This window comes from Etheostoma cragini, chromosome 18, assembly GCF_013103735.1.
Source record: "Etheostoma cragini isolate CJK2018 chromosome 18, CSU_Ecrag_1.0, whole genome shotgun sequence".
NCBI classification, from domain to species: domain Eukaryota; kingdom Metazoa; phylum Chordata; class Actinopteri; order Perciformes; family Percidae; genus Etheostoma; species Etheostoma cragini.
The window spans coordinates 22233811-22247065 of record NC_048424.1 but is presented as its reverse complement, the minus strand read 5'-3'; the positions used below and the strand labels follow the sequence as shown (position 1 = coordinate 22247065).

The window sequence follows — 13255 nt, the reverse complement described above, 5'->3', positions numbered from 1 at the left end:
TATATATAAGTGCACTGCTCTGGATGACAAGTATATAATAGGAATGCTATACAAGCTGTTTGTTTTTCTTCTTTTTCCTTTTCAGTATCTCAGTATTGTCTTAGTAAAACTGTGTCATTCCATTTAGCTACTGTCATGCTCCTTATTTTGGTGTTGTCAGGACAAAAAGGGAGAATACTGATGGTAAGAACTTGAGTCATGGTTTCCTAGGGGACGGTGCAGATGACGGGATATTGCAAAGAGCACTTACAATCAAAAGGCAGTCGTTGGTCCATTTTCCTTCATTGCAATCATTCTGAGTTCTGGTTTAGACATTGTGCAACTAGCCTCTCCGTAGCTGTATTAGACATTGCATTCCAAGTGATGTGACTTGTGCGTTCTCTGCATGACAAATGGTAGATTTTAGTCTTATAAATAAAACCTGTCTGAAAAATATATATAAAAAATGATAACATGGCAGTAGCAAATTGACAAAAATGCATGCTCAGTATTAGGACACAGTTGATCGTTCCATACTCCTGCAAGTTTGCAATAGTGCCACTTTTTTTGTCTCGATATATTTACCGACTGTGACCATCTCGTTGTACAATAATGCAAAAAGGGAACAAAAAATTGAGATAAGGATGAAAACAATGTGAGGACTTGGTTGTATTGCAAAAAAACAACAACAATGACCTGTTTTCTAAATGATTATGCAGTTCAGTGATGAAGATGTTGATTATGTGCTGGAAGATGAGGACTGGTTGTGTACTGTAACATAGGTTTTGGATGCTCTGAAAAAGATAAAAATAAACATTTGCAATGTAAAGCAAAGACGCTTATTTCTGAGAGACCTTACTTTTATAAGAAGACTGTATCTGTAAGTTTATTCTCCCCCGTGTGGTTTGTTATTAGTATAAAAAATGATGATGACATTGAATAACAATAACTATACTCTGAAACAAAAAATACATACAAAAGGGTTTTTTTGTTTTGTTTTTGTTGCTTCTGTACTTTAGAGCTATGCACACCAAATCGCCAAAATGTGGAGTAGTTAGATTAAGGTAATTAAAATACCTAGACCTGAATGACACAATAGGTTCAACCGTGAGATTGATGTCCTCAACGCATGTAATATCAAAGACCCCACTCTGTGTCCTGTCAGTGTGTGACGTGGTGGACATTTTGTAGCTAGCTGAATTGATTAAAAGTAATAAACCCTAGTCGCACCCGTGTCTGTCTTTATTGCTCCTGAGAATCGAGAGGCTTTCTCTCTCTAAGGTCCAGGGGGATATTTACAGAAAATTGCCACTCGGGCTATGCATCTGTGCATTAAAATTAAAATTATGACTGAAGTAGCAGACAGTCCACCATAATGTCCATTTTTTCCCAAACTGCTCCAAACAAGCATCGTCTTTAGGCTTAGAGCAGTCCAGACATGCTACTAAAAAAATCCTGATTAAAACACTGACAGTGTACAAGATATTAGATTTACATAAGCTGAGTGTAGCTAAGTATTGGAAGAACACCGTAAAACTTTTCACTGTAAATCTACAGTCATATACTGGCAGGATTTTTAATTTGAAGGTATTTTACTGTAAACATTTTCTTACTGTATTATTTGAATTTACAGTCATATACTGGCTGCAGTGTCATTCCCACCTTTTCTTTCATTTCCTAAGATGGTATTTACTTTATTAACTGTAAATACCTGTAATCTTTAACATTTGCATATTACTGTAATATTATTTTCTCCCAGAATGCATTGCCATTGACAAATATAAACCTGTATAGCATTCAAACAGTAAGACACTGTGAGATTTTAGCCTTAACTTTACAACAAAGGTTTACAATGTAAGAATCATAAATAAATAAATATATTCTCAAAGTTTTTTTTCTTTCATAACTTTGTTGTGTACCAACCAAAACAGGCTTAAATACAACCGTTTTACTTATCTGTGGTTCAAAAATACTTCATTTAAAACAAAATAACTTTGATTCATTTAATGACATTCCTTATAAACCATTCTCTGAAGTGTATACTGTATACTGTGTACTTTATACTGTATACTGTATACTTTATACTGTATACTGAATTGTATCTAGCAATAATAAGCAATAGTTTTCATTCTTCCTAGGAGCATACACGTGTCAGTTCAGATAGTATATTCTAACATATGTTGGTCACAGACAAACAGACACAATAACACACAGACGGACATGGACGGGTGGACAGACGGACCGAAGGACAGAATGATGGACGGAGCAGATCACTCATAGCTGAAGGTAAAAACACTTTCTCTGGATATAAAAAAAAACTAAAAACTACAACTCTGGAGTGGAAATCCTTCTAATAATGGTGCAGTCCAACACACTCACGCGTCTCCATGGAGAAGAAGTATGGATCAATAAAAAAAGACCTCGCTTTCTGTTTTTTAATCTCACCCAAGACTGAATGGTTACACTTTTAATGCTCACAGCAAGGTACACGAGACAAAGGTTAGTTTTAATGTGCACACCGATATTAAGCTGCTCTCTCTCTCTCTCTCTCTCTCTCTCTCTCTTTCTCTCTCTCTCTTTATGCCTTGGCTTGGCCCTCCCCTACTGGTTAGGATGATTTATTTTCAGTAAATGTTTTGCATGGCTTTGTACTCAAGACAAACCTCGAGGATCTTCTGAAGACATCCAGGCAGGAAAAACTCAGGAGCAGCACAACTCATTTCACATAGCGTGACAACTTGCAAAGAAGCATCTGATGGACACTCACTTGAGGAGACGATTAGTCAGTCAGTACACGGTAAACCATGATGGGTTCTTGTGTAGTGCCGTCCCACCTCTCTGAAGTTTCTGTCTACCTGTATGTGTATTTAAACTCCTACAGGAGGCGTTATGTTTAGTTGAACCTTAAACAAAGATATTGCAGGCACCGTAACATAGATGCTAAAGCTTAGTTCAGCTTGTCTCTCTCTCTGGAAAGTATGCTAAGTGTGGCCGGCTCACCAACCTCCAAAAGTAGACAGTCCTGACCTGGGACAAAACATTCCCTTACAGCTGCTTGCAAAGACTCCTTGAATCTGTAGAGAGACAGTTATACATAAAGAGGTTTGGTCGTTATAGACTGGCCAAATATTCTCGTGACCTGTGACCTATAAATAACCTGACGTTGTATTAGCTTTCCTTTTAATATCATCATACCACAACAACACCTTCATTTATGCAATCAGGCTAAGATTAATTCAGTCCAAGGATATTGGAATTGATTCAACAGGATCAAACACAAGGTAAGTTTTAACATATGGTGCGTAGTTTCTGACAACAACCCTGTCAGCGCGTCCACATGATACAAGCCTTCTGTAATCACACCCCCACCCCTTCGCCACACAGTGGCTAGTAACCAAGGAGGACATGGAGGATTAAAAAACATGATGGTCGCCCCAATCTTCTGAACATAGCCGTACTGAGAAATCCAAAGAGAGTTGTGTGGAGCTGATGGTCTTAATTAGCTTTGTAGCAACTCATTTGGCAACGGCTTGAATGTAACATTCATTAATATCAAAACGTTACTCACTAAAGATTTAACATGATTTAATGTGTATGATCAAAGGTAGTCTCGCAATGCCAGACCTTCCTCTACAGCCCTGCGGAGGAGGGTCTGGCTAGTCCACACAGCATTCTGGGACGGCTGCAGCAAAAGCTGTTAATGGTGGTTAAGTTACTGCAGTGAGCCATAAAGTGTCTAGAGGGTGCAGCATTATAGCTTTATACAGTGTAAACAGAGTATCTGGATACATGGAAACAAAGTCCATGTTGATGCAACATTACGACAGCGTCACTCTCTTATTCTTCACTGCAGATTTGGCCCGGATTATTGTAAGATACAACCTGCTATCTGCCTAGGGCAAGGTAAAGTTTCTTCAAAATACGGTATGTTATATACCATCAAATGTTTTTGTTAGATTGTCCAGCTCTAATATTCTGCTTTATTGAGCTAGAAATTAGCCATTGACATGTTACACACACGCCAGCAGTAAGCTTTGATGACTTTTTGTGCCTGTATATATGTATATAATACATGTTGAGAAACATTAGGTGGAAATATGTTTCAAAGCTACTTCATGCACTAGATGGTGGAAAAATCTCAGAAGTTGAGTGTTAGAAAATGGTTACAGTAAATCAATGGTAATAAAAAAATTAGTGCTGTCAAACGATTAAAATATGTAACTGGGATTAATCGCATTAATGTCATGTGAACTCGCAATTAATTGCACATTTTTTATATATTCTTAATGTCCCAGTGTTTAACTGACAGCACCAAAAAAAATCCATTTGGGAATTAGCACCTTAGATGCAGTGATTGCACAATGAGACTTTGATGTTGATGATTATGTTGCTAACTTACTCGTGATTTGTTTTTCTACTGCAGTTCCCCACAATGACCACCTGCATCACACAACTTGACGTGTCTCTCGATAAAGCTGAGGAGAAAAATCTTCAATCACAAGGCTTCAAGAAAATCGATGTTGATCTCAACAAAGGAGCAGGCGGAAAATATATCTATATTTGGTATAAAAAAGAATCCCGCTCAGCACCAATCACAGGACTTCAAGTTACATTCAACGATGACATGGGTGTTGGATTGATCAATGCAGGGTACACAAAGATCGACAAAGATCTCAATGCTGGAGCACGTGGTTTTTACCTTTACCTTTGGTACTTCAGAGGGTCCGGAGAGTACCATACTCCCATAGTGGAGATTGATGTGACTACAGATGCAAAAAGTGAAGCTCACAAGTTTCTCCAAGACTGGGAGAGACTGGCCTGTGATCTGAACCGCGGGGCTGGGGGGAACTTGGTCTACGCCTGGGTGAAGAGAGAGAAACAAACCTACATCTGTAATGTCAGTGCAACCGATTCTTACGGATCAGACACAGAGTACTTTCTGGAAGGTTACATCCGTGTGGATGAGGATACAAACAGAGGTGCAAATGGAGCCTATGTCTTCATCTGGTACCGCCAGACCACCGACTCCCAGCGTGCACTAAGAGATCTGAAAGTCTCAACTAATGATCTTCACTATCAGACCCTTAAGCAGCAACGTTACACCTCAGTGAGTGTAAACCTCAACGAGGGGACCCAAGGTAACAAGGTGTACCTGTGGTACAAGAAACAGGGAAGCAACAATCCCATCAAGGCCATCACCCTGCTTCTCAACACGGATGCTGTTCAGGAGTATAAGACGGCTGGTGTCACTGTTATCGACAGAAATATCAACTTAGGCAACAACGGCCTCACTGAGTACCTGTGTTTCTACCAGTGAACGGCTGAGGAAACCTTCTCACAGAGATGGAAAACTAATTCTCACAATGTTAGAAATCATTTTGGTGACGATTTATTTCACATTTCTTTTGTTTTCTATGTAAACAAATGTTAAAGCTGCGTTGTGTAAGAATTTCTCTCATCTAGCAGTAAAATTGAATATGACATCCAACTGAATATTACTTTTATTCCAAGAATTATTCCAAGAAGTATGACTTTGTCCGTGAGTGTTCCTTTTAGTGTAATACTAGTTTTAAGGTTTTTGTTATTTTGGTACTATTTCATGTTCATGATCAGGTTCCCAAACGAATGCAAGCTAATGTTCGTAAAGTTATCGTTATTCTGTGATTAATAGTGCAAGGCAATGTTTACAGCGTAGACTAGACTCTACGCGAGTAGAGTCAGAGATCAGCAACTCCATAAGTCCACACTCCATAAGACTTATGGAGTGTTACAACTCCATAAGTCTCCTAGATGTCGTTCTAGCGTTATGCACAACCATGCTGTAGTTAGCCAAGCAACAATAATTGATGCAACTCTCTTATAAGATCTCTCATAATTAATAACTCAATAATTGAGTTATGACCAAAATTGTATTTTATAAGGTCAGAGTAACCTTAACCTTTGATTAGCTGTATGCTTCCGCCTGTTCGTTCTTGAACTTATCCTTTTTTTATTAATTGTTTTGTTGTTTTAATTTTGTGGTTTTATTTTTTTTTTCTATTGCAACACTGTTGATTGTTCGAGATAAATAATAAAAGAAAAATATGTAAAGAAAAAGTCAAATCAGTATCTGTGATATCACATTCACAAGAATGGGATGGATGGACAAACTCCACAATTTCCAAACAATTTTAGGAACAGCCCATTTCTCCCAAATGAAGTCGGAAGCGTTTGTGAAATCAAAACCGTTCTAAGAGACATCTGTTTGATAGTGTGGTGTAAAACCAATCAAACACTCACCAAACATGCTTTGGTAATACCGTCCTTTAACTAGTTCCATGCCAGGGAAGCAAATCCCAATGTGAGAGTGCAGGCAGAATGAACGGATGAGCATGACTGTCTGCCCAGCCACAATGGCCGACAGGAGGCAAGCAGGGCCAGGGGAGAGGGGTGGGGCTGCTCTCTGCAAAGGGAAACCACTGCAATCTCGCTCCCCCCCCCCCACACCCACACACACACACACACACCCCACCCCTCATTCTTGTACATAACACAGGGTAGGAACACCCATCGCTCCCACAGCCTCCCTCACACTGTACTGAAGCGCCATTTAACAAAACTGCCCGGTTATATTTTCTATCAGCAGACTCTCACAGACCAGCTGTCTGTGTGTATGTTTATGTTATTTTTTTTATTTTTTTGGAATGATGGTGACAGCTGGGCAAAGGGACTGAGATGAGACAAAGACTCACAATGACTCACAACGAGGGGAAAGAGTGAAAGCAGAGACAGAAGCTGCGGCTCTTTTTAAACTTGACATCCTGGTCACAGATCTAAGATGTCTGCTACCTCTCAATAATTACCTTCTGGTTCCTGTCCCCATTTCTACACATTCTCATGGTGCAGCCACAGTCTTTTAACGAAGGCCATGCACTGTCTCGCTCTCTCTCTGCATCCTCAAAGGCACCAAATGACCTCTACTGTCATGTTGTGTAGACATTGTTCAGGGGTGAGGAGCATAGGAAACACTGGCACCTGGTGGAAGAAAAGGGTTTGGTTCATGTGAGAGGAAAACTGCCGCCTCATTGGTATGTACACACAAGTTGCATCCACAGTATGTGTAATATATGTGTTGTACTGTATGGTTCCATCTGTGTGAGTTATCCCTGTAGGAAACAGTCATAGCCTTTTAAATACTTTCTCAAGCATCATAAACAATCTCTCTTGGAAAAGAGGTTCACAGACTTATTATGAATAAGAGAACGTACCACAAGTGTGTGTTTGAATATCAGTTTTATTATTTTGTGAATTTAACTCTGATTAATAATAATAAAATAGAACATACAGCAGGCAGACAGAATGTCACATTCAGTGTCTTATGTGCAGATCCATATTAGAGTTGTTAATGATCTGGCTTTAGGATACAGTAGACGTGTCCATGTTTACCACTGGCTCATCAGTATCATTCAGTAATGTTTTTTATTTGTGTTAAAAGTAGCTTTTTATATTCGATATCTGAGGATAAAAGGTTGGGCGCCTGGGTAGCTCACCTGGTACAGAGCGCGCCCATATACAGAGGTTTACTCCTCGACGCAGCAGCTGCGGGTTCAACTCCGACCTGTGCCCTTAAGAGGTCAATGGTGTGTGTGTGTATTCATTGTTTACTTCTTCTTCAAAGCTCTGTTCAAGGGAAAGTTGTCTATTAACTAAGACATTTCCTAACCAAACTTCTTGGGAAGACGTGTGTGTTCAGCAACAATAACCAGTATGAATCATATCTTATCAAAAGAAATCTTAACCTAGGCAATATTGGATATTAGTACCTGTGTATCTTAGTATCTTGCTGATAATAGTGTTGAATGAATAATTGGATATTAAACAATCCTGCATTTCATTCTAGACAACTTTGCATGTAAAGTGTCTTCACTTCAGACTCTATACAATAGAAACTTCACTTTGTCTTATTCCCATCATGCTTATCATGCGGAAAAATCAGGGCCCATATTTATCACACTGCTAAAGGTGACATTTTGGAATTATAGAAGTGGAAGAAGAACTCAGATCTTGAGTTAAGTAACGTAGCAATACCACATTGTACAATATTTACAATGGTCTTAAAGAGACCTCAGGAGGGGTCAAGTTGGTTAAAAGAAGAGAACAGTTCTCGAGTTAGGAGTTGGTTCTGTGGCCGCTGGCCCTTACATGTCTACGTTTGCGTGGTGGTGGTCGCGACACTAGTCGCAGTCTTCTCCTGAACAGAGAGGTCCCGACTGAGGAAAGCTATTTCTACAGACTAAAAGAAGAAGAAAAGGTCAACAATGGCAGAACTGGCAGCAGCAGCATTGATGCCAATGTCAACAGTGGCTAAGATGATATTGGAGTCAATGAATGAGGAGCTGCTTTTGAGCCTGCTTGCAAAGAAACAAAGAAAAAAAAGGTGGAATGTTCATCCTTTGAAAAACACCAGATAAAAATATGGTGAGTTTAATATCCTTGTGATACAATTGAGGATGATAGACGAAGAGAAGCACTTTGAATACTTCAGAATGTCTGCACAACGCTTCGGTGACCTACATTGTCAGATCAAGCCTTTCATTCACCATAAAGAACTCATTTTAACCCAGTAAGTTTACAAGAGAGACCTGGCCCTCAAACTCATCCATGCATCCTGTTTTGTCCTTGTCGTGCAGCGCTAAAAAAAGTAGAGTGGTGTACGACCACTGGTCTTGCACTTTAACTACTGGTGCGTCAATGAGATGTTTGTCATTTTGACGTCACATTGTCGCACGACAGGTCGGACACAGCGACTGTAAAAGGCCTTTACACAAGTGATCTGCTGCACCTGTATGTTGTCAGCAGATCTTTGAGGTCTTCTGATCGGGCCTTACTGGCTGTTCCCTGTTCTAGGCTGGAAACTAAAGGTGATGGAACTTTTGAATAGTTGCTCATAGGCTGTGGAAAGCTTTCCCTTGTTTTAAGAAAGGCTGCTTCTGCTGACATTTTTAAAAAGCAGCTAAAGACGTATCTTTTTAGTCAGCCGTTTGTTTACAGTTTTTCCCAAACACACAAAATACAGAACCGGGCTCATTGTGTCAAAACTCAACGTAGCAGAACAACACTTGGAGATAAACGTCTCACTGCTATGTCAACAGGACATTCTGCAATCAAAACCTAACACGTCTTATTCATAAGGTCATTTTTGACACACATTTTTGACCATGACACATTCAAAGCAGAAACAACACACTAGTGAAATGAATTCAAAACACTGGCGTCATAGAGACGTCTTATTTTCTTCTACAGGCCCCTGTAAAAAAAAAAAAGTACAACACTATACATCTCCTCACATTTCAATGAACACAAAAAAGAAAAAGGATTCAGGATGTAGTTTTACTGTAAATTTCACCTTTGCAAGTTGTGATTGTGTTCCTATGTATTTTATGCTTTTGTGTTTTACTACGACTTACTGTTTCTATGATCTTCATTTTTTTATAATACATTTTCTTTTTGGGCCTGTGAAGCACTTTGGGATGAGTGCTATATAAATAAAATGTACTTACTTACTTAAGAGCTCAAGGCTGTGTCTGTGTGTGTGTGTGTGTGTGTGTGTTTGTGTGTGTATGTGTGTGTGTGTGTGTGCGCGCGCGCGTGTGTGTGTGTGTGTGTGTGTGTGTGTGTATTCATTGTTTACTTCTTCTTCAAAGCTCTGTTCAAGGGAAAGTTGTCTATTAACTAAGACATTTCCTAACCAAACTTCTTGGGAAGACGTGTGTGTTCAGCAACAATGACCAGTATGAATCATATCTTATCAAAAGAAATCTTAACCTAGGCAATATTGGATATTAGTACCTGTGTATCTTAGTATCTTGCTGATAATAGTGTTGAATGAATAATTGGATATTAAACAATCCTGCATTTCATTCTAGACAACTTTGCATGTAAAGTGTCTTCACTTCAGACTCTATACAATAGAAACTTCACTTTGTCTTATTCCCATCATGCTTATCATGCTGAAAAATCAGGGCCCATATTTATCACACTGCTAAAGGTGACATTTTGGAATTATAGAAGTGGAAGAAGTATTTTACAATGTTCTTAAAGAGACCTCAGGAGGGGTCAAGTTGGTTAAAAGAAGAGAACAGTTCTCAAGATTTTTGAAAGACACACAAACACACAAACATATACACACTTCTGCTCGGAAACGTGTATTATTCTAGCTACTGTATATAGGTAGCATAGTGCAGGATATTTTCGTAACCGTGACACACGCTTCCTTATGACGGCAATGAGTTGTTAACGGTTTCATCCAGAGCTGAAAATGCAACTGTATTTCACAGAGGACAGATGTAGGTTGCTAGTGACAAAATATTAGCTTTCAATGCTTACATTGTCTTATTTCTTAGTCAATATTCATGTAAATTATTTAAACCTTTAATAGGGCATTAAACCACTTTTTATTTTGTTGAGATTATCAACAGCACTTGTGTTTTCTATAAAAGGCAGCTTACTTGTGGAAGTGTGATTACTTGTGCTTTTTATGATTATCATTTTTTACAATGTATTGTTTTATTCGGCCTTTGAAGCACTTTGTGATACCTGCTATATAAATAATCTTGAATTACTTACTTAAGCACTCAATGCTTAATGCGTGTGTGTGTGTGTGCGTGCGTGCGTGGGAGAAAATACAGTGTATTCTGTGGAAAATGACTCCTCACAGATAACGATTGCACAATGCGCCAGAGCATCTCTCTATATAAAGACAGCTGACTTTTGGTGAGTACAACAGAATCCAGCAGACCAGCTGACTTCTTCCTGCCGAACCTTCACCGTCAGCAGACACGTAAGACTTCAAGAACTTATCGTTTTCTTTTTACCATACATTTTTCTATTTCAGATCTCAATCAATTATATTCAGTGTACCTAGTGTCAATGAGTGCCGCAGTATAATTTTAGATGTCAATATAATTATTCATATTCGACAACTGACATATATAATTGTTTCAAGATCATATTGGAGCTCATCTGAATAAGCACAGTCTTGCTGCTGACTTGTCATATTCTGTTCACTCATGATTTGTCTTTCTTGTATGCAGTTACCAAAAAATGGCCACCAGCTACATCTCAGACCTTGCTGTGTCCATTGATGCAGCTGATGAGAAACTGTTCCTTTCACAAGGCTTCAAGAAAATTAACGTCAATCTGAACCAAGAAGCAGGAGGAAATAAGATCTATCTTTGGTACAAGAACGGGTCAGAACAAATCAGCTGGGTTCAGTTTTCATTCAACAACGCCATGGCTAAAGGCTTGTCCAATGCAGGGTTCAAAAAGGTAGATAGAAATCTCAATGAGGGAGCAGGAGGTGATGCCATCTACCTTTGGTTCTCCAAAAAGTCCGGGCAGTACCACACTCCCATAGTGGAGATTGATGTCACTGAAAATCCAGACGGTGAAGCCTTGAAGTTCAGCAACGGCTGGGAGAAATCAGCCTGTGATCTCAACCGCAACACTGGAGGGAAGTATATCTACGTCTGGGTGAAGAGAGAGAAACAAACCTACATCAGTGAGGTTACTGCTGACAGATCAGGCAACTGCTATAAGGATGATTACATGTGTGTGGATGAAGACGTCAACAGAGGTACAGGAGCAGCCCCTATCTTCATCTGGTACCATCAGACCACCGACCCCGAGCTTGCACTCACTGATCTGAAGATTTCCACCACTAACGATGAGTATCAGTCCCTTCAGAAGCAAGGTTACACCAAAGTGAGTCTTAACCTCAACGAGGGGACCGGAGGTAACCAGGTGTACCTGTGGTACACTAAAGATCCCGCCAACAATCCCATTCAGGCCATGTCCCTGCTTCTTAACCTGGATGCTGTACCAGTGTATGAGAATGCTGGTATCCTTTTTATCAAAAAAAGTCTCAACACAGGCACTACAGGCCTCACTGAGTACCTGTGTTTCTATCGGCCATAGGCTTAGAAGGCCTTCTTCATCATGGCAGAGCTAAGAATTCTTTCATCATTTTGCTGATAGCCTCTTTAATTTTGTTTTCTCTTTTTCTTCAATGTAGAAAACCATGTGATTAATTGTATTCTGGTAATACCCAAAAGTAACAATGTGGGTTCTACTGATACACTTGATGTCAATCAAATCAATCAAATTATTTCAAAATGGCTGTTTTAACCAATGTTAAGGCTTGCATATTAAAGCTGTTTTAACCAATGTTAAGGCTTGCATATTAAAGCTGTTTTAACCAATGTTAAGGCTTGGATATTAAAGCTGTTTTAACCAATGTTAAGGCTTGGATATTAAAGCTGTTTTAACCAATGTTAAGGCTTGGATATTAAAGCTGTTTTAACCAATGTTAAGGCTTGCATATTAAAGCTGTTTTAACCAATGTTAAGGCTTGGATATTAAAGCTGTTTTAACCAATGTTAAGGCTTGCATATTAAAGCTGTTTTAACCAATGTTAAGGCTTGGATATTAAAGCTGTTTTAACCAATGTTAAGGCTTGCATAATAAAGCCCGGTATCACTTTAATCTGGACATTTCCTGCTTTTCAATAAAGACAACTCTGCATGAAAGGTGTGTTCACTTCAGATTCTTAACAGTATAAACTGTGCATCACTTCATGAGTTTTCATTATCTTATTCCCATCACTGTTATCATGCTGACAAATCAGGGCCCATATTTATCAAACTACTAAAAACGAAAATTTGGATTAAAGGAGGGGGGGGGGGGGGGAGAGAAAAGTACTCAATCTTTTAAGTAAGTAAAATAAGTTAATATGTTACTGAAGTAAAATATTTAGATTTCCAGTTAACAGTAGCTCGCTAGCTTGATTACGTTTTTTTATTTCTTTTTTATTTTATATATACAAACACATACATACCCAGACGTGTATACTTATATGCATATGCATATACAAACATGTACACACACAATTTAAAATGAAATGACAAGACATCACTTAGAAAGAAGAGACAAAAAAAGAACATAAAACTATAACTAATAGGGGGTTCTTACGCTTGTTAATATGCTGTGGTAAGTTCTAATGCGCATTAAAGCAAACTACATGGAGATGCCTTTATCATCGTTAGGACATGGCTGCATAGAAAGGGGACTATATTAAATTTTACTCTAGAAAGTCTACATTCATGAAGATTACTCTTTCAATTTTAGCAAACTTCAACAGTGCATCTATCCAGTCTTGAAAGTGTGGAGTACTGCTTATTGCCCATTTACCCAAATAAACTGGATACATTTTTCATAACAAATCTAGTTGTGGTCTTGC

At 38.8% G+C, this 13255-nt stretch overlaps 1 protein-coding gene and 1 long non-coding RNA gene across 2 annotated transcripts in view; both read left to right on the top strand.

Annotated features, from left to right (window-relative positions):
- The window catches only part of LOC117961366, an 11026-nt gene extending 680 nt beyond the window's left edge, over positions 1–10346 (top strand). The window contains exons 2-4 of the long non-coding RNA XR_004660390.1: positions 5413–5416; positions 8028–8036; positions 10249–10346. This is a non-coding gene — a long non-coding RNA (uncharacterized LOC117961366). The remainder of the gene's footprint in view (positions 1–5412; positions 5417–8027; positions 8037–10248) is intronic.
- Positions 10347–10664: 318 nt separating this feature from the next.
- On the top strand, positions 10665–12125 carry si:dkey-30j10.5. Its single transcript, XM_034899948.1, has 2 exons — positions 10665–10798; positions 11052–12125. The coding sequence occupies exon 2, from the start codon at positions 11062–11064 to the stop codon at positions 11932–11934; it is 873 nt and encodes a 290-aa protein (XP_034755839.1). The 5' UTR covers positions 10665–10798; positions 11052–11061; the 3' UTR covers positions 11935–12125.
- The last annotated feature ends 1130 nt before the right edge of the window (positions 12126–13255 follow it).